Source organism: Salmo trutta, chromosome 4 (genome assembly GCF_901001165.1).
Source record: "Salmo trutta chromosome 4, fSalTru1.1, whole genome shotgun sequence".
In the NCBI taxonomy this organism is placed as follows: Eukaryota; Metazoa; Chordata; class Actinopteri; order Salmoniformes; family Salmonidae; genus Salmo; species Salmo trutta.
This window is the reverse complement of record NC_042960.1, coordinates 21,640,136-21,660,046: the sequence shown is the minus strand read 5'-3', so window position 1 is coordinate 21,660,046 and position 19,911 is coordinate 21,640,136. Positions and strand designations below refer to the sequence as shown.

General features: G+C 42.2%; 2 protein-coding genes, 1 long non-coding RNA gene and 1 other non-coding gene across 4 annotated transcripts; 1 reads left to right on the top strand and 3 right to left on the bottom strand.

The window, feature by feature from the left end:
* Positions 1 to 5,030: 5,030 nt before the first annotated feature.
* On the bottom strand, positions 5,031 to 6,734 carry LOC115192044 (glycoprotein hormones alpha chain 2). Its single transcript, XM_029750144.1, has 4 exons — positions 6,583 to 6,734; positions 6,339 to 6,451; positions 5,921 to 6,096; positions 5,031 to 5,717 (listed from the first exon to the last, which is right to left on the bottom strand). Exons 1-4 carry the CDS (start codon positions 6,669 to 6,671, stop codon positions 5,640 to 5,642), a joined length of 456 nt encoding a protein of 151 aa, XP_029606004.1. The 5' UTR covers positions 6,672 to 6,734; the 3' UTR covers positions 5,031 to 5,639.
* Positions 6,735 to 9,244: 2,510 nt separating this feature from the next.
* LOC115192043 (uncharacterized) lies at positions 9,245 to 13,105 on the bottom strand. Its single transcript, XR_003877864.1, has 4 exons — positions 13,022 to 13,105; positions 12,852 to 12,932; positions 9,869 to 10,008; positions 9,245 to 9,793 (listed from the first exon to the last, which is right to left on the bottom strand). It is a non-coding gene; the product is annotated as an uncharacterized LOC115192043 (long non-coding RNA).
* Positions 9,783 to 16,821, top strand: scpp1 (secretory calcium-binding phosphoprotein 1). The gene is made up of 9 exons (XM_029750143.1): positions 9,783 to 10,019; positions 10,377 to 10,431; positions 10,568 to 10,618; positions 10,975 to 11,043; positions 11,280 to 11,309; positions 11,609 to 11,650; positions 12,894 to 12,944; positions 13,084 to 13,149; positions 15,345 to 16,821. The coding sequence occupies exons 2-9, from the start codon at positions 10,378 to 10,380 to the stop codon at positions 15,963 to 15,965; spliced, it is 984 nt and encodes a 327-aa protein (XP_029606003.1). The 5' UTR covers positions 9,783 to 10,019; position 10,377; the 3' UTR covers positions 15,966 to 16,821.
* On the bottom strand, positions 12,278 to 12,330 carry LOC115193107 (U7 small nuclear RNA). The gene has a single exon (XR_003878071.1). It is a non-coding gene; the product is annotated as a U7 small nuclear RNA (small nuclear RNA).
* Positions 16,822 to 19,911: the final 3,090 nt, after the last annotated feature.

The window sequence follows — 19,911 nt, the reverse complement described above, 5'->3', positions numbered from 1 at the left end:
CATGAAAAGAGGGTGAGATCTGGTAGTTAGTGGGGAGCTGTAATCTATACGTCACCTTGTTGACCCTCCGAAGTACCTTGAAGGGCCCCACAAACTGGGGGCTCAGGTTCCGGCAGGGCAGGCAGAGTGGGAGGTTCCTGGTAGAGAGCCAGACACGATCACCAGAATGGAACATGAGAGCCTCACTGTGGTGGCGGTCCGCCTGATCCTTCTGACAGCGGACGGTGCGCTGGAGCCTCACGTTGGCGGCGTTCCACACCTCTGCATGCCGGAACCACTCCTCCACTGCAGGGGCCTCAGTCTGGCTCAGAGTCCACGAAGCCAGGGCCAGCTGAAATCCCAGGACACACTGGAAGGGAGTCAACCCGGTGGAGGAGTGATGAAGTGAGTTCTGGCGTATTCCGCCCAAGGAAGGAACCGGGCCCCCTCCCCCTACCAGTGACTCCTTAAGAGCCTCCCTAGGTCCTGGTTTGTCTTCTCCACCTGCCCGTTAGACTGAGGCCGGTACCCGGATGTGAGGCTGACCGTGTCCCCCAACTTCTCCATGAAGGCTCTCTATACCCGTGACGGGAATTAAAGGCCACAGTCAGAGATGATATCCGCTGGAAGGCCATAGTGCCGGAAGACCTGCTGGAACAGTGCCTCAGCAACCTGGAGAGTGGTAGGGAGACCAGAAAGAGGTAAAAAAACAGCAGGATTTAGAAGATCTGTCCACAACAACCATAATAGTGGTGAAACCATCAGACGGAGGGAGATCAGTAATGAAATCTATGGAAAGATGGGACCAAGGCCGCTAAGGCACAGGAAGGGGGAAGAGTTTACCGCTGGAACATGCCGGGTAGATTTTATTTGGACACATACTGAGCATGAATTGACATAGCGGGCAACGTCCTGTGCCAAGGTGGGCCACCAGTACTTTGCGGAGATAGTGCGGGTGATACCTGGGTGTCCAGCGGCGAGGGATGTGTGCGCCCAGGTCAACAGCTGATCCCTCACCTCTGCGAGGACGTAGATGCGCTCAAGAGGGCAGGTAGCAGGCCCTCTCCAGAACCTGGCTGACGTCCACACGGGGCCAACAATATGGGAGGACAGAATGACTCAACCAATGTGGATCCACAAGGTATGGGAAAACAGGTCTTCCGACATCCGGGTGCCCTGTTGGTGACTTTCATCCTCGACCAGGAGATTGTGGGGTCATGACGTTGGAGCCACGGTAGGCCTAGGATGACTTTGCGTACAGGAGCAGTGATGATGGAAGTCTTTCTTGGTGCATGGGTCCCACGATGAGGGTGCTGTAATGTGCGGGATAGTGCCGGATCCCAATGGTTGTTTATCCAGGGCTTGGACCCAAAAAAGGAGAGGAGAGAGGGAACGCATTGATGTTCAGGGAGGAGACGAGGGCCTGGTCGATAAAATTCCTCACGGCTCCAGAGTCCACTAGAGCTGTAGAGACAACACCTGAGGGACAGCAAGCCAGTGAAATGGAAAACAGGAAGGGTTTGGCAGAAAACGATGATGAAGGAATACTCACGCCTGCCCTGGGAGACGGATGATCACGGGGCCATCTCTCTGCCCCAGTGGACTTTGGGTTGGGACGCATCGGACACCGCTGGAGCCGGTGCCCCTCTTGGCCGCAATAGGGACACAGCCCCATCTGTCTCCGGTGATGTCACTGCCGCGGGGAGGTGTGTGACCCCTATCTCCATGGGTTCAGGCTCTGCCCCAGGACGACCAAAGGAGGAGGGCAAGGAGAGCGCCGGCGCTCCCGAAGAAGGTTTTCCAGACGGATGGCGTCTCTGCATGTCAACTCCGTCTGGACTTCCTCGCGCAGTCCTCTTCGGAATAGGGTGTGTAGCGCCGGCTCATTCCATCCGCTGGAGGCTGCCACGGTCTGGAAGGTGAGGGTGTAATCCGCAGCGGTTTGGGCACTCTGCTCGAGTTGGAGTAGTTTTTCACCTCCCTCTCTGCCCTCCGGTGGATGGTTGAAGTCCACCCTGAACAGAGCCATGAACCCCTCGTAGGAACCCAGCTCTTCCTCTCCTCTCTCCCAGATAGCCATAGCCCACTCCAACGCCCGCCCGGTCAGAAGGGAAATGACCGTGGCAACCTTGGACCTCTCAGTGGTGGGGGCTTCTGTCTGATAAGCGAAATAGAGGGAGCAGGAAGCCATGGCATTTGGAAGGAGTCCCGTCATACTTGTCCGAGAGGGACAGTTGGGCATCCCCAACCTGGGCAGACAGCTGGGTAGGCTGGGGGACTGGCTCGCTGGGACGACTCATGGTAGAAGGTCCTCCGCTAGTTGGAGGTGAATCTTCTCGCGTGGTGTTGAAACGGTGGAGGATGCGGAGGACCTCACCCATAGCCACACCCAGTTACGCAAGCTGATCGTGGTGTTGGCGGATTAGATGTCCTTGTTCATCGACCGTCTGGGAGATGTCCTTATCTTCTGCTGCTTCCATTCTTTTGAAGAGACAGTATTCTGTAACATATGCGCAGGGAGTCAGGAAACAGGTGCAGAAGCTGAGTTGAGTTGAATAATCATAATGAAGAAGAAGAAGAAGAAAATACAAAACAGGAGCCGCGTACTGAACGTAACCAAAACCAATACTGCCTGATTACTGAGGCTTGCTGAGGGCTATATGAAGGGAGAGTAATCAGGGTGGTGATGAAGTCCAGGTGTGCTTAGTGATGGGGAGCAGGTGTGCGCCATGATGGTTGCCAGCTGTGCGCAATGTGGGTTGCCAGGACCGGTGGTTAGTAGACCGGTGACGACGAGCGCCGGAGCTAGGAGCAGAAGACGTGACATCAACCACGGAGTAACACTGGAGCTGTCCACCTGAAATCATACAGATGATTAAAATGTGAATGAATTTTTTTTAACAAATTTATACAAATACCTTGTCCATAATGTAGAGGCCTCTGGGATTTTTATTGAAGAGGTAAGGGAGCCCTATAAGGTTTTAGAGAAACCAAAATTAAATGTAGATGATACATGTGATCTGCACAACATACCAACACCAATCGTACATACCTTTGTGTGCCTTCTGGTCAGTATACCTGCAGACTCAGATCAACACAAAAGTGAGCAGTTCAGTCATCTGCACCCAATGCAGCCATAGCCTTTAACATTTTCTTACCTCTTTGTTGATTGATATCTATTGAATTGTGTCCATTATCTGTTTTAGAAATCATTTTAAAAGGGAGGAAGTGTCAAACAACAATGCCATTTGTACCAATATGAAAATATAGATGGTATCATCATAAAAAAATATCAATTTAGATCATACAAAGGAGAAACCTCACCTTACATTGAGGAGATCTTTCAATTTTTCAGTTAAGTGCCTGCACCTGCTGTCATCTCAAATTTAAATCCACATGTTTCAGTTGGGCAGTTAGGTTCCTGCAAGAACCCCCACCAACCAAGGAGGCTCCTCGATGAACCCCACCTCCTTTGAGCCAAGAACCCTAAGGTTCTTCGAGGAACTTTTAGGATCATGGAAGAACCCTTGTTGGACCCCTAATTTTTAGAGCATAGACTTTGCGAGTATGGTGTAATAGTAGGTTTGTCTAGTTGATTCCGTATAACAATTGTATTACGTCATTCTTTTGGAGATTAACAATAGAACAGCTGGTCTTCTGCTCTATGCTGATTGTTGTTCTCTTGTTTCAGCTCATATTGTATTAAACTCATGTATTACACCTACTGTAACCAACAGCAGAGCAGGGAAGTGAACACGGGTGGCTGGCGTGAAAGGCAAACACCCTATACATCACGCCAATAGGGTTAACTCACTTTGTGAGAATTCTAACGTGGCTAATATAGCAAAGATTGCTACACTGCCCCCTCCGAACAGGGAAGGTGCATCCCACTCTGACGCCAAAGTAGCAAACAGCTGGACAGGAAAGCAAGCCAGGTCGCTAAAGTGAAAGGCAAACACCCTATGCATCCCACCAGGGAATTATAACATGGCTCATATAGCGAGGATGAAGTGTTGATGTTGCCACTTTGCACCACTAGATGTCCATCTGTGTCAAGTTCCTCAGTCACCCTGAAAGTAAGCGGTCAGCTAAGAAAGTTTCCTTACATCCCATTTAATATAATTCAGCAATTAGTTTTGTGCAATCTTCATTTGGTGATAGCGACAACTATCAATATGTGATAGTTTTGGGGCCTGTAAAATGGATAAAATTGATTTCTCTCAAAATGGGGTTGGTCAATACAGGTAATTTACATGGGTAAAAACGGATTCTTACAATAAGAGAACTGTTTCCAAAAGGGTATGTTTAGCTAAAATGTTTAATTAGGTTGTTTACCAAAGAGACCAAAAAAAATTTGATTTTGTGAGCTATGGGTTTTTTTTGTCTTCAGCCACATGTTACACCCCCCCGTCCCCCCGTCCCCCCCCCCCACCCTAAACTAAACCACATTGCCTACACAAGCCACAGCCAGACACACACATGCATGCATGCGCGTGCACACCCACACACACACAAACATATGCTTGCACACCCACAAACACACACCCATGGTGTGGTGAGAGACAAAAGGCTCTCTCCCAGAATAGTGCACTGTTCTGAGAATCAGTCCCCTCCCCACACACATGGAATTCCATAGGCCGATTTAGGATGAGCCAAATATGGATATCCAGGAAACAATTTATTACATGAGCTTCTAGAGGAAAGCGACTGTAGCCAGCATTTAGACAGACTGTGCTATGTTTATAGCATAAGAAATCCACTCATATCCATCATATTACTGTGTATGACTCATATTATAAGCATTGAATAATGTACTATCGACATTCAGAAAGAAAACAATACACTTAAAGTAAAATTGTCTGCCCAAAACTTTTGAGATGTGTATAATGCTTTTGGTATCCTCATCTTAACAAGTATGAATGTATAATCCACCCTATCATCTAAACCGACTGAAAGGTACATTTTCACTCACTTACAACCAGTGCAGGCCAGTGATGGGAGAAATGAGGAGGACAGGCTCATGGCTGGAATGATGATCTATGTATGTTCAGTGTGTATTTACTGTATTTATTTGAGGAAATGGAATAGTTTCACAGAAAGGAGACATGTTCTTATTTGACCTTCCGTCTTCCGTTCCAGGAGTGGGCACGCTTGTTTTTACAAGAAGCTGCCCACCCTATAGTTTAGCATCCTAAATTATATTGACTTAAGTCAGTGAGGGGGAGGAGGTAGAAGAAGAAAGACCAATGGAGTAACTCTTGGAAGTGTGTGTGTGTGTGTGTGTGTGTGTGTGTGTGTGTGTGTGTGTGTGTGTGTGTGTGTGTGTGTGTGCGCATTCAGCATCCGACACCAATACAGTGTGATGAAGCTGAGTTGGCTGGTAGGAAGTGATGCAATCATGTTAATTGGGATTTTAATCAGTATTCAATTCATACAGTAAAGTCTACGTTGATTAACACAGTACAGGAATACAACTTTATATATTTGCTACCATAAGAGCACTATAAATATTATCCGTAGAATATTACCTCACAATGATTTCCTAATATGTGATTTCTCTTAAAACACAAGGAACTTCAGGAATAAGTTGTGCAAAATATATAATCTGTTGCCAAGCATTTACTTCTACGACAAGGAGATTTCCAGCCCGTACAGACAGTTTATGATTTATGGTAATAACAGGTGCTGCAGTGACACTCTGTGTGGTTCGTCACCGGGAAGCCATCCTTGGTGGTGACCTGAGAGAGGAGAAGGAGAGAAAGAATCAAGTGAAAGAGAGACGGTTTAATATAAAAACATTCAGGTTAATTGGAGTTGTTGTTAAATGATACGTTTAGATGTTATGTGCGTTACACTAGGAATGTCGTCAGGTCAGATGATCAAATTTTAGGTAGTAGAGAATATTAATCCCAACTACTTTATTAGTTAAATATTGTCTTACCCTTTCCCCTTCTTTTGCAACGCAGCATGTGGCTTCAGAGGTGATGTTCTTGGGGACCAGCATGGTTTGCTTGGACCGTAGTGGGGTTGGATAAGCTCTGGAGAAGCAGCAGCCTGTACACTGCATGATGTTTGGGAAGATTGTGTTCGGCTTCAGTGTGCATTCCTCACAGCCCACTGGGAAGATAATGACATAAATTCATTGAGAATCTATTGAATAGTTTGATCTTAAGCTTGGTGCACTATGCATCACCAATGTGTGGCTCTCTTCCTTGTAAACACACAGTTTGGGAATAAGGCGGTAATATACCAATTTATATTCTCTCTCTCTATAATGACAACAGAACAACTCACTGCTCATTTTGTTCCCAGAACACATAAACCATCAACAAAATCAGTTATTGAAATGTAAAACTTACTGTTTGTCTTGTCACTGTTTGGATAAGAGTCTGCGATGACTAGAAGTGCGGACAGGATGAGGGATAGTCCAGTTGATTTCAACAAGCACATTTTAGTGACGGGTGGCAATATCCTGACAGCAAACATGAATAAAACCATTCAAAACCAGCATATTCATCTCAGAAGTTGAAAACTCATAAACACAAAACACAGCAGTGAAACAATACATTGGAAACACAACATAGTGAATGGGAAAAGCATTACCTGCGTATGTTTATCTTAGTGGAAGCCTGGTCAGTGTTCAGTGTGTAGACCCTATTGCTCCCTCCATTAACTTTTATACCGCTGCCCATGTGCTCGACCGGGATTAGGTAAACCCCTCCAACCTTATCAGTGATATCTGTAAGGCATTGGCCACTTGGCTACCTGCTCTAATCCTTTAAATGAAAAAAGGAACTGCACACGCGGTCGAAAGTCAAAACACGCTTCCATCCTTCCATCCTGACTATGGATGGAAGCTTCTAATCCCTTAAACAGGTGGGATGTTGCTAGGTAACTGCTGTTATGTCATGCAGAAGGCAAGGCAAGGTCATTGGTTCATTAGTTTAACTTATGTTCATGGTCTTTTGCTTTGTAAATCAATACATCTAAAGACATTTTTAATACTTTGAATATCTGATTCATCTTTCCATGCTGAATTATATCCCCCCCAAAAAAGTAAATATGTAAGCTACACAAAAAAGTGAAATATATCTCATTAAATAAATGGGGTTTCTTATATAAACCATGAGGACTTGTCCCTGGCCATGCTTTATTATCATCTGGGGCAGTGCTAACATGAGTGCAAGCAATGAATACGGTATATGAAATAATGCTATCCACTCAGAGAGCCAAACAGATACACTACATGGCCAATGGTATGTGGACACCTCTTCAAATTAGTGGATTTCGCTATTTCAGCCACACCTGTTGCTGACAGGTGTATAAAATTGAGCACACTTCAATGCAATCTCCATAGACAAACATTGGCAGTAGAACGGCCTTACTGAAAAGCTCAGTGACTTTCAACATGGCATCATCATAGGATGCCACCTTCCCAACAAGTCAGTTCGTCAAATTTCTGCCCTGCTAGAGCTGCCCCGGTCAAATGTAAGTTCTGTTATTGTGAAGCGGAATTGTCTAGGAGCTCACAGAACGGGACCGCCAAGTGCTGAAGTGAGTAGCACGTAAAAATCATCTGTCATCAGTTGCAACACTCACTACCGAGTTCCAAACTGCCTCTGGACGCAACGTTAGCACAAAAACTAGTTTTTGGGAGCTTCATAAAATGGGTTTTCATGGCCGAGTGGTGTAAAGCTCGCCATCATTGGACTCTGGAGCAGTGGAAACTCGTTTTCTGGAGTGATTAATCACGCTTCACCATCTGGCAATCCGACAGACGAATATGGGTTTGGCGAATGCCAGGAGAACACTACCTGCCCCAATGCATAGCGCCAACTGTAAAGATTGATGGAGGAGGAATAATGGTCTGGGGCTGTTTTTCATGATTCCAGAGAAGGTAAATCTTAAAGCTACAGCATACAATGACATTCTAGACAATTCTGTGCTTCCAACTTTGTGGGAATAGTTTGGGGAAGGCCCTTTCCTGTTTCATCATGACAGTGCCTCTTTGTTTGTTGAAATCGGTGTGGAAGAACTTGACTGGTCTGCACAGAGCCCTGACCTCAACACCTTTGGGGATGAATTGGAACGCCGACTGCAAGCCAGGCCTAATTGCCCAACATCAGTGCTTGACCTCACTAATGCTCTTGCGGCTAAATGGAAACAAGTCCCCGCAGCAATGTTCCAACATCTAGTGGAAAGCTTTCCCAGAAGAGTAGAGCTTGTTATAACAACAAGGAGGACCAACTCCATATTAATACCCATGATTTTGGAAAGAGATGCGGTGACCATGTAGTGTATTTCCCTCAGAGATGCAGTTCAATGATATGTTTATATTCATGTAATAACATTAATGAGTCAGTGTATCCTCAATTAAATGAGAGGTATGCGTACTCTAATGTGTACTCTAAATTAAAGGTACACTATGCAGAAACCTGTCAGGTGGATGGATTATTTTGGCAAAGGAGAAATGCTCACTAACAGTAATGTAAACAAATGTGTGCACCAAATTTTTTAGAAATACCTTTTTTGTGCGTATGGACATTTTCAGGGATTGTTTATTTTAGCTCATGAAACATGGGACCAACACTTTATACATGATAAGACACACACTCTACACACATGAGATGTTGTATTGTAAATATGTAAATATGTGATAGTGGAGGAGTGGCCTGAGGGAACACACTAAATGTATTGGGTAAAGTGTTATGAAATGTAATGTCATGTAATCTTTTAAACTGTATATAACTGTCTTAATGTTGCTGGGCGCCAGAAAGAGTAGCTGTAGCCTTGGCAGCAGCTAATGGGGATCCTTAATAAGTATAAAAACAAAATACGCATGTTGCGTTTATATTTTTGATCAGTGTAAGAACAGCTACACCACAGTATCTTTTCATCTTTCCGTTTACCTATGTTTTAAAATTTCCCGACCTTGGTTGCATTGGAGACTAGACCCAGGCAGGTGTAACTCAATATGCATGGAGGACGGCACATGAAATCTCAGAGATTTAAAGGCTTATGGTGCAACCATGTCATGAGTCATAACTTTTCTTCAATCCTGCACTCTTACTGTAATTATATTTCTCCATTCAAAATGGTAATTGTATAGCCTACTGTAAAACCTTAAGACTAATTGCAAAGGTGTTTAATTATTGATGTTTTCATTAACAAGACGAAAGATGAAAACCATATTGTCAACTAAATGCATTCTCAACTAAAAATATGTGGGTAGACACTGATCGCCAGTCACTTTACTTTCAATGCATTTTTCTGCAAAAGGTAGGTAAACGCATGTGCAAAATAAAACATTTGCACGAACAGCGTTTGTGTGCATTTACCCTCCACTACACCACTGGTAACATTCTGTAAATGATCTGTTATATACTCTTCTCTAATACCACTCTGGATAAAGGCAATCTACAATTTTCTAAGTACAAATGAAAACCGCTTTTATTCCCCCCAAATTGTAACATTTTCTATGGTATAGCATAGCATCTTTAATACATTGTTTACTTGCCGATTAACAATCAGTCTAGACATAGCCATCGAAAGCAGTCCTAGTGAAGCATTTGTGTGACACGGTAGCTACTGAGGTAATTGTGGTTGCTGGCTCTGTTTGTGGTACAAGGTCCAGGCCGCGATGAAGATCCTGTAGTAGAAAATGAAGATGAGGCCATGGGGATGTAGAAGGCCTTGAAGGTGGAGGAGATGGTGTGGCCGATGTGGTCATGCTCTTGGAATCACGTGTGGTGTGTGTGCGTTCGGTATCCGGCACCCATACACTTTCACAAAAAGTGTGGTGAAGCTGAGTTGGCTGGGAGGAAGTGAGGCGATCATGTTAATTGAGGGTTCTGGTTAGTATATAGCCCTGTCTGTCTCCTCAACTCACCACATCCACTTAATCCCGCTCTTATTTTCTCAACATCCAGTGGGATAGTAGTGCCTGGCGTTCCAAACTACTACTGTACACAGTCCACGGACCATTGGCAGAGTTGGGTTTACAGCTACAAACATCTGATTCTGGTGGAACTGGGGAAAAGGTAAAGGACCGTGGTTGATTTCAACACATACACAATACACAGGTTTAGCACAGAATGTATACACTAAAGTGTATATAGTTGTAGTATATAGAGTGGATATAGCTATAGTATATAAAATGTATATGAAAAATCTCCATGTGGAAAATGAATTGCACTGCCTAAGTGACTGTCTAACTTGTTTGGGTTGGCAACATTTTTATGCTTTTCTTTTAACAGCACACCTAGGACAACTATTGATGGTTTTATTCAGACGCTTGATACATGTTATTAGAAATACAAAAAATAATTCCAGTAGGCCTAATGCATCAATCCACAGTTACTAAAATCAACAATGTTAATATTCTGTGTTCATTGTAGAATGAAGATTACAATAGTGATTTTTTGCTTGGTTGGGGCGGTTTGTGCCAACCCAGTAAGTACCCTTGTTTTTTTATTGAACAATCTTAATTTATTCACAATAAAATGTAAATGATGAGTTGATATAGATTTAACACATCAGACTTTTGTATTATTTTGTGTTCTCCTACTGTATTTGTTTCTTTTGACAGATTCTGTACAAAGTTATTTTGGAGCAGAGCGAACTGGAATCATCAAACATGGTAAGTGCTATCAAAACAAGCAATCAAAAGTATCTGCAGTTTGATTATTGTGTTGGGTTGTGGGGTCTGAAAAATGCACACAAACGCAAGCCTGTTGACTGCAATCACGTTGTCAACCTCCACCGCAGTCCAAGTCAGAAAAGCTGACAGTTATGGTAGTTCATCATTCTTGTGCCAAACCGCAAGTTTAGATTGTATTCGAGGTAGAGGTCATTGCACTGTATACACCCATATTTATCCCTACAATGGGTTGTTTGGGCAATGGTGGACTTGTTAAGATTTTAAATAAGAATGATGATTGTTGATGCTGGCACACAGATTGTCATTAAATGCATGGCACTGGCATTGTGTTTCAGACTCAAACGCAAAGGTTAAGTTCATCCGCCTCACAATCTCCGGATCAAAGTGACACTTCAGAGCTCGAGGTGGGTTGAATGGAATAATATTAAAATGTCACCAGGTGTAGAATGTAAAACATACAACTGTAAGTGCATTGGCAAAAATCAGAATAGGTCTTTATCTAACACATATCCGTTACACTTTATAATTACTTGCATGAATAAGACATTATTTATACTTTTTCAATATTCATAAATGTACATTGATTATTAATTGTAATACATATAAATGTTTATAATAACCCACATCTCTTTACTTATAGAGCTCTGAAGAAAGTACCTCAGAGGACCAAGTAAGTTCATCTTTTTAAAAAAGTCTCATTATTTTCTGCTCAAAAGTATTGACATTACAAGCAATGCCTAAATATATCTGGGGGCGTATTCACACAGCGCTTCAGAGCAGTAGTGCTGATCTAGGATCAGTTCCCCATTGTCCATGTAACCTTATTCATTAGGATCTACAAGACAAAACTGATCATAGATCAGCATACTCTGAGACGCTTGATACATACGCTTGATACAGATGCCCCTGTTCTCCTTTATCAAGTGGCTCTAATCTGTACTATTCAATCTGTGTTAAATTGCGTTTCAGAGTTCAGAGTCTGAGTCCGAATCATTGGAATCCAATTCAGAGGTGAGTGACAACAACAGTATTCCTACTCCAGTATTATCCATCCCACATAAAAAAATACTATATTATAAACTGGGTGGTTCGAGCCCTGAGTGCTGATTGGCTGACAGCCGTGGTATAGCAGACCGTATATCACGAGTATGACAAAACATATATTTTTACTGCTCTAAATACATTGGTAACAAGTTTATAATAGGAATAAGACACCTCGGGGTTTATGGTATATGGCCATTATACCACGGCTAAGGGCTGTGTCTAGCCAGTCCGAGTCGCATCCTGCATAAGAACAGCCCTTAGCCGTGTTATATTGGTCATATACCACACCCCCTCGGGCCTTATTGCTTAAGTATACTATGGTATAAATACTATAGTATTCACTGTAGAGTTTACTGTAGTATACTGTAGTATTCACAGTAAACTATAGTATAAACACTGTAGTAAAAGAAAACTGTAGTATATACTATAGTAATTAATGTAGTGTTTTTACAGATTGTAGTATACAGTACTGTAGTATATACTGAAGTGTTTTTGCAGACTGTAGTATACTGTAGTATTTACTGTCGTGTTTTTGCGGACATTAATATAGTATTTACTGTAGTGTTTTAGTTTTATTATCTTTGACATAGAAGTGGAGGCTTTCTCCTTCAGGAAACCTACTGGAGAAATACTAAAAGAGCACATTTTCCATAACCTGTACGTAGGTAGGACTGGGGTCTGAACGGATAGTTCAGAGCTTCTGCTCTTTTCTATAACCTGTAGAGAACACAATATATGGTCTATACTTGGCATGTAGGTTTCTCACTTATGCGTGGCATAAATTGCTATATAAGGGGAGGGGAATGGGCAGAGTAAATGCAAATTAAATATTGTAGTATAAAAAGTGCAGTATTCTGCACACTGTGGTGTTTTTGCAGACATTACTGTATTATTTACTACAGAGCTTTTTTTGCAGATAATACTGTAGTATTTACTATCGTATTCTCCAGTATACTACAATGTTGTATAGTAAGTACTAGATATGATTGAGGGATACTACAGTGTGTAGTATAGTATTCTGCAGTATCCTACAGTTTACGATTGAATTCTATAGTAAGTATTGTAGTATTCTATAGTAAACTGTAGTATTGTATTTAATGTGGGTTGTTCTGGTTGTGCAAATACTAGGGCTGTTCGTCGATACAAAAATAAATACATTGAAAAATACCTCCTTGGTCCATTTTGTTGTAATCTGTTCCCCTTCACACAGTCTTCCGAGAGCCATTCTTTGGAGAGTGTGAGCCAATCACTGGAGGACAGGGTAAAGAGCCTCAGATTTACATAATTTCACAGAGTGCATATTAAAACAATAAAATTTGAAAGATGCAATCAATTTACAATATGTCAGGAAAATGACGATGGTTGCATTTACTGTATCTTGTGCTGGTTTGTTTCAACAGACTGACTCCAATGCTATTGGGGATACAAGAGACAACAGCCAAGGCAGTGAAGAAAACGTTCGAAAGGTTAGTCTTGCACTTGTCATAATATCCTGTGTCCTGTTATGTCATATACTTATAATAAGAACACATTTTTACACAATACTAAGCCTGTCAAAATCTTAGTTTGACATTTATATTTTGTCTGCACAAAGCACTTACTACATACAGTATGTGCTTACGAGTCATTTACAATCTAATAGCTAATCAGAGGAATGCTCCAAAAATTGCCAAAGACTCCAGCCACTCAAGCCAGACTCTTCACTCTGCTACCGTCTGGCAAATGGTACCGGAGCATCGGTTCTCGAACCATCAGGCTTCGAGAAAGCTTCTACCCCCAAGCCATAAGACTGCTAAAAAAACAGGAGTCTGCTTAGGGGAGTACAGCTCATAATAATGTCTGGAACGAAGTGAATGGAATGACATCAAACACCTGGAATCCATGTGTTTGATGTATTTGATACCATTCCACTAATTCCACTCCAGCCATTGCCATGAGCCCGTGCTAACCAATTAAGGAGCCACCAACCTCCTGTGTGTTAAATAGCCAGACTGCTAAAATAGCCAATGAATGGTACCCAAACAATCTGCACTAACTCTATCTTGCACTGACCCTACGCACACTCACTACACTAAACATTGACACCATATACACACATGTAATCACACGCACTACACTGTCACTCCCACACAAATCCCTCACACCTTCAAACATTACAGTACATACGCACACACACACACACACACACACACACACACACACACACACACACACACACACACTCGCATACAGACACAACACAATACAAACATACATACACGCACGCACACACATTCACACACAGACTTTTACACTCATAATTTGCTGCTGCTACTCTGTTCTTTATTTTACTCTTATTATTATCTATCTGGATGCCTAGTCACTTTGCCCTGCCTTCATGTACATACAGTATCTACCTCAAGTACCTCGTAGCTGTGCACATTGATCTGGTACTAGTACTCCCAGTATATACCGTGCATTCGGAAAGTATTCAGAACCCTTGACTTTTTCCACATTTTGTTACGTTACAGCCTTATTCTAAAATGGATTAAATAAAACATTTTCCTCATCAATCTATACAAAATATCACAAGATGACAGAAATACCTTATTTACATAAGTATTCAGACCCTTTGCTATGAGACTCGAAATTGAGCTCAGGTGCATCCTGTTTCCATTGGATCATCCTTTAGATGTTTCCACCTGTGGTAAATTCCATTAACTGGGCATGATTTGGAAAGTCCCACACCTGTCTATGTAAGGTCCCACTGTTGACAGTGCATGTCAGAGCAAAAACCAAGCCATGAGGTTTGCAGCATCATGCTGTGGAGATGTTTTTCAGCGGCAGGGACTGGGAGACTAGTCAGGATCGAGGGAAACATGAACGGAGCACATTTCAGAGAAATCCTTGATGAAAACCTGCTTCAGAGTGCTCAGGACCTCAGACTGGGGCTTAGGTTCACCTTCCAATAGGACAACAACCCTAAGCACACAGCCAAGACAACACAGGAGTGGCTTTGGGACAAGTCTCTGAATGTCCTTGAGTGGCCCAGCCAGAGCCCAGACTTTAATCAGATCTAACATCTCTGGAGAGACCTGAAAATAGCTGTGCAGCAACGCTCCCATCCAACCTGACAGAGCTTGAGAGGATCTGCAGAGAAGAATGTGAGAAACTCCCCAAATACAGGTGTGCCAAGCTTCTAGCGTCATACCCAAGAAGACTCAAGGCTGTAATTGCTGCCAAAGGTGCTTCAACAAAGTACTGAGTAAAGGTTCTGAAGACTTATGTAAATGTAATATTTAAAAATATATATATATATTATAGATTTGCAAAAAAAATCTAAAAACCTGTTTTTGCTTTGTCATTATGGGGTATTGTGTGTACATTTTATAATAACACTAACGTAACAAAATGTGGAAAAAGTCAAGGGGTCTGAATACTTTCCGAATGCACTGTAGCTCCATTCTTGTGTATTTGATTTAATTCCGTTTGTGTTAGTTACTATTTTTGAAACTCTGCATCATTGGGAAAGGTTCAGAAGCAAGAGTTTCACTGTACAGTCATATTTGGCGCATGTGATCAACAAAGTTTGATTTGATTTAAAATTAAGGATTACCATTCTGTATGAACTGACGACAACCAACCATTATTTCACCCATCTGTGTCTTGTCCACTTCTCTAGAATTGGATCCGAGTGTTTGCCGTCCGAGTCTTGAGTGCAGAGAACAACAGCAGCTCTGAGGTCAAAGGGCAGCTGGACCTACCCACTAATCAGGGGGCAGTGAAACACAGCACACTCTCTCCCACCGCCTTTACAACCAACTACAGCCAGCCTGGCAATACAGTTCAGAGCAATGCAGCCTTGGCATTGGTAGAGAGCTTCCTCAAAGCCTCTGGTTCTCTTAGTGAGACCAGTGTCAGCATTGATACCAGTGACGTCAGTGCTGTTACTGGTAACGTCAGTACTGTTGCCAGAGACGTCAGTACTGTTAACTTTGACATAAGAGACACAAGTAACAGCAAGGATACCAGCGATAGTAGCGAAAGCAGTGAAAGTAGCGAGAGCAGTGACACTAGTGAGACCAGTGATAGCAGCAATACCAGTGACAATAAAGAGAGTGATACCAGTGAGAGTGAGGAGAGACACCAGAGCCAAGCTACAGACTGCCAGCAGGGTGTCCACAGCACTGCCTGTGACAGTGAGGAGTATTTCTTCCAAGATATAGGTGACGATGGTCATTATCCAATGGATGATTTGCTCATGCCTGAAGAGGAGTATAGGGAGTTGAGTTTACGGAGATAATGCTAACATCCCCCATTTGGATGCATTTCAAATGAAGCAAGGGGAGGGAGTACAGTGTAGATCAAGCAATATAGTATGACATTGACTTCTATGTTTTGTTTTGATGTTGGCATGAAATAAAACTGAAAATAAACTGTTCGGCCTACTGCTTAGAAATATAGGTTTAAGTGTTGTAGTAGATGGTTTGAAGTCATGGTTGCAAATATTTTTCCTATTAATTTGCTTTTTTCACTCATTTTCAAGAAAAGTTGAATTCCAAAACGCTATATATCCATTTTCAGAAATGTTGGTAAATGATCTTTTATTGTTTATAGAAATGATGATAGAGATGGATGTGTTTTTTCACTATCTAATTATGGCATGGGGTTGTTCAATGACAGACATGTATTTGTTTAGAATCTATCACTTGATGGTTTCATTTCAGAGACAAATAATCATGTATTTTGGCAAAATGCTGTCACACCCTGATCTGTTTCACCTGTCTTTGTGCTTGTCTCCACCCCCCGCCAAGTGTCGCCCATCTTCCACATTATCCCCAGTGTATTTATACCTGTGTTCTCTGTTTGTCTGTTGCCAGTTCGTTTCATCCGTCAAGCCTACCAGCTCCTGTCTTTTTCTATAGTTCCTGTTTTCTAGTTTTCCCGGTTTCGACCATTCTGCCTGCACTGAGCCTGAGCCTGCCTGCCGTACTATACCTTGTCACAACGCACTGGATTATTGACCTCTGTCTGCCTTGACCCTGAGACTGTCTGCAGTTCTGTCCCTTTTGACTCTGATCTGGATTACTGACCTCTGCCTGCCCTTGACCTGTTGTTTTGCCTGCCCTTGTTCTAGTAATAAACTTTTGTTACTTCGACACTGTCTGCATCTGGGTCTTCCCTAAAACGTGATAAATGCTATATATTTGCCTCAATCTCAGATAAATAGATAGTAGTGCTAGGTTTTACACTGTCAAATATAACAAATATCTACTTTTTATAGAAAGAACAGTACAAATTATACATTTGTGACATCAATATACATACAGTACCAGTCAAAAGTTTGAACACCTACATATTCAAGGGTTTTTCTTTATTTGTACTATTTTCTACATTGTAGAATAATAGTGAAGACATCAAAACTATGAAATAACACATAGAATCATGTAGTAACCAAAAAAGTGTTTAACAAATAAAAATATATTTTAGATTCTTCAAAGTACCCAACCTTGCCTTGATGACAGCTTTGCACACTCTTGGCATTCTCTCAACCAGTTGTGGGAACTCCTTCAAGACTGTTGCTTCTCCAACAGTCTTGAAGGAGTTCCCACATATGCTGAGCACTTGTTGGTTTTCCTTCACTCCACTGTCCAACTCTTCCCAAACCATCTCAATTGGGTTGAGGTCGGGTGATTGTGGAGGCCATGTCATCTGATGCAGCACTCCCTCACTCTCCTTCTTGGTCAAATAGCCCTTACACAGCCTGGAGGTGTGTTGGTCATTGTCCTGTTGAAAAACAAATGATAGTCCCACTAAGTGAAAACCAGATGGGATGGTGTATAGCTGCAGAATGCTGTGGTAGCCTTGCTGGTTAAGTGTGCCTTGAATTCTAAATAAATCACAGTGTCACCACCAAAGCACCCCCACACCCTCACACCTCCTCCATGTTTCACGGTGGGAACCACACATGCAGAGACCATCCATTCACCTACTCTGCATCTCACAAAGACACAGCAGTTGGAACCAAATATCTCAAATTTGGACTCATCGGACCAAAGGACAGATTTCGACAGATCTAATGTCCATTGCTCGTGTTTCTTGGCCCAAGCAAGTCTCTTCTTCTTATTGGTGTCCTTCGGTAGGGGTTTCTTTGCAGCAATTCGACCATGAAGGCCAGATTCACGCAGTCTCCTCTGAACAGTTGATGTTGAGATGTGTCTGTTACTTGAACTGTGAAGCATTTATTTCGGCTGCAATTTCTGAGGCTGGTAACTCTAATGAATGTATCCTCTGCAGCAGAGGTAACTCTGGGTCTTCCTTTCTTGTGGCGGTCCTCATGAGAGCCAGCTTCATCATAGTGCTTGATGGTTTTTGCGACTGCACTTGAAGAAACTTTCAAAGTTCTTGAAATATTCTGTATTGACTGACCCTCATGTCTTAAAGTAATGACGGACTGTCGTTTCTCTTTTCTTATTTGAGCTGTTCTTGCCATAATATGGACTTGGTCTTTTACCAATTAGGGCTATCGTCTGAATACCACCCCTCACAACATAACTGATTGGCACAAACGCATTAAGAAGGAAAGAAATTCCACAAATTAACTTTTAACAAGGCACACCTGCTAATTTAAATGCATTCTAGGTGACTACCTCATGAAGCTGGTTGAGAGAATGCCAAGAGTGTGCAAAGTTGTCATCAAAGCAAAGGGTGGCCACATTGAAGAATCTCAAATCTAAAATATATTTTGATATGCTTAAAACCTCTTACATCTAGACGTTCCGCTAGCGGAACACCTGCTCCAATATCCAATGATAGGCGTGGCGCGAATTACAAATTCCTCAAAAATCCAAAAACTTCCATTTTTCAAACATATGACTATTTTACACCATTTTAAAGACAAGACTCTCCTTTATCTAACCACACTGTCCGATTTCAAAAAGGCTTTACAGCGAAAGCAAAACATTAGATTATGTCAGCAGAGTACCCAGCCAGAAATAATCAGACACCCATTTTTCAAGCTAGCATATAATGTCACAAAAAACAAAACCACAGCTAAATGCAGCACTAACCTTTGATCTTCATCAGATGACACACCTAGGACATTATGTTATACAATACATGCATGTTTTGTTCAATCAAGTTCATATTTACATCAAAAACCAGCTTTTTACATTAGCATGTGACGTTCAGAACTAGCATTCCCACCGAACACTTCCGGTGAATTTACTAAATTACTCACGATAAACGTTCACAAAAAACATAACAATTATTTTAAGAATTGTAGATACAGAACTCCTTTATGCAATCGAGGTGTCCGATTTGAAAATAGCTTTCGGTGAAAGCACATTTTGCAATATTCTGAGTAGATAGCTCGCCATCACAGGCTAGCTATTTTGACACCCACCAAGTTTGACCCTCACCAAACTCCGATTTACTATTAGAAAAGTTTGATTACCTTTGTTGTTCTTCGTCAGAATGCACTCCCAGGACTTCTACTTCAATAACAAATGTTGGTTTGGTTCAAAATAATCCATAGTTATATCCAAATAGCGGCGTTTTGTTCGTGCGTTCAAGACACTATCCAAGGGTGACGAAGGGTTACGCGCCCGACGCGTTTCGTGACAAAAAAATTCTAAATATTCCATTACCGTACTTCGAAGCATGTCAACCACTGTTTAAAATCAATTTTTATGCTATTTTTCTCGTAAAAAAGCGATAATATTCCGACCGGGAGTCGTTGTTTTCGTTCAAAGACGAAAGAATAAAAACATGGTGTCGCCTCATGCACGCGCCTCAGTCTCATTGTTCTCTGATCGACCACTATCAAAATGCGCTAATGTTTTTCAGCCAGGGCCTGCAAAGACATCATTCAGCTTTTTGCCGCCTTCTGAGAGCCTATGGGAGCCGTAGGAAGTGTCACTTTACAGCAGAGATCCCCTGTTTTGGATAGAGATGATCAAGAAGGCCAAGAAATGGTCAGAGAGGGCGCTTCCTGTTTGGAATCTTCTCAGGTTTTGGCCTGCCAAATGAGTTCTGTTATACTCACAGACACCATTCAAACAGTTTTAGAAACTTCGGAGTGTTTTCTATCCAAAGCTAATAATTATATGCATATTCTAGTTTCTGGGCAGGAGTAATAATCAGATTAAATCGGGTACGTTTTTTATCCGGCTGTGAAAATACTGCCCCCTATCCATAACAGGTTAACCCTTTTTTTAGCACATGATTCTATATCTGTTATTTCATAG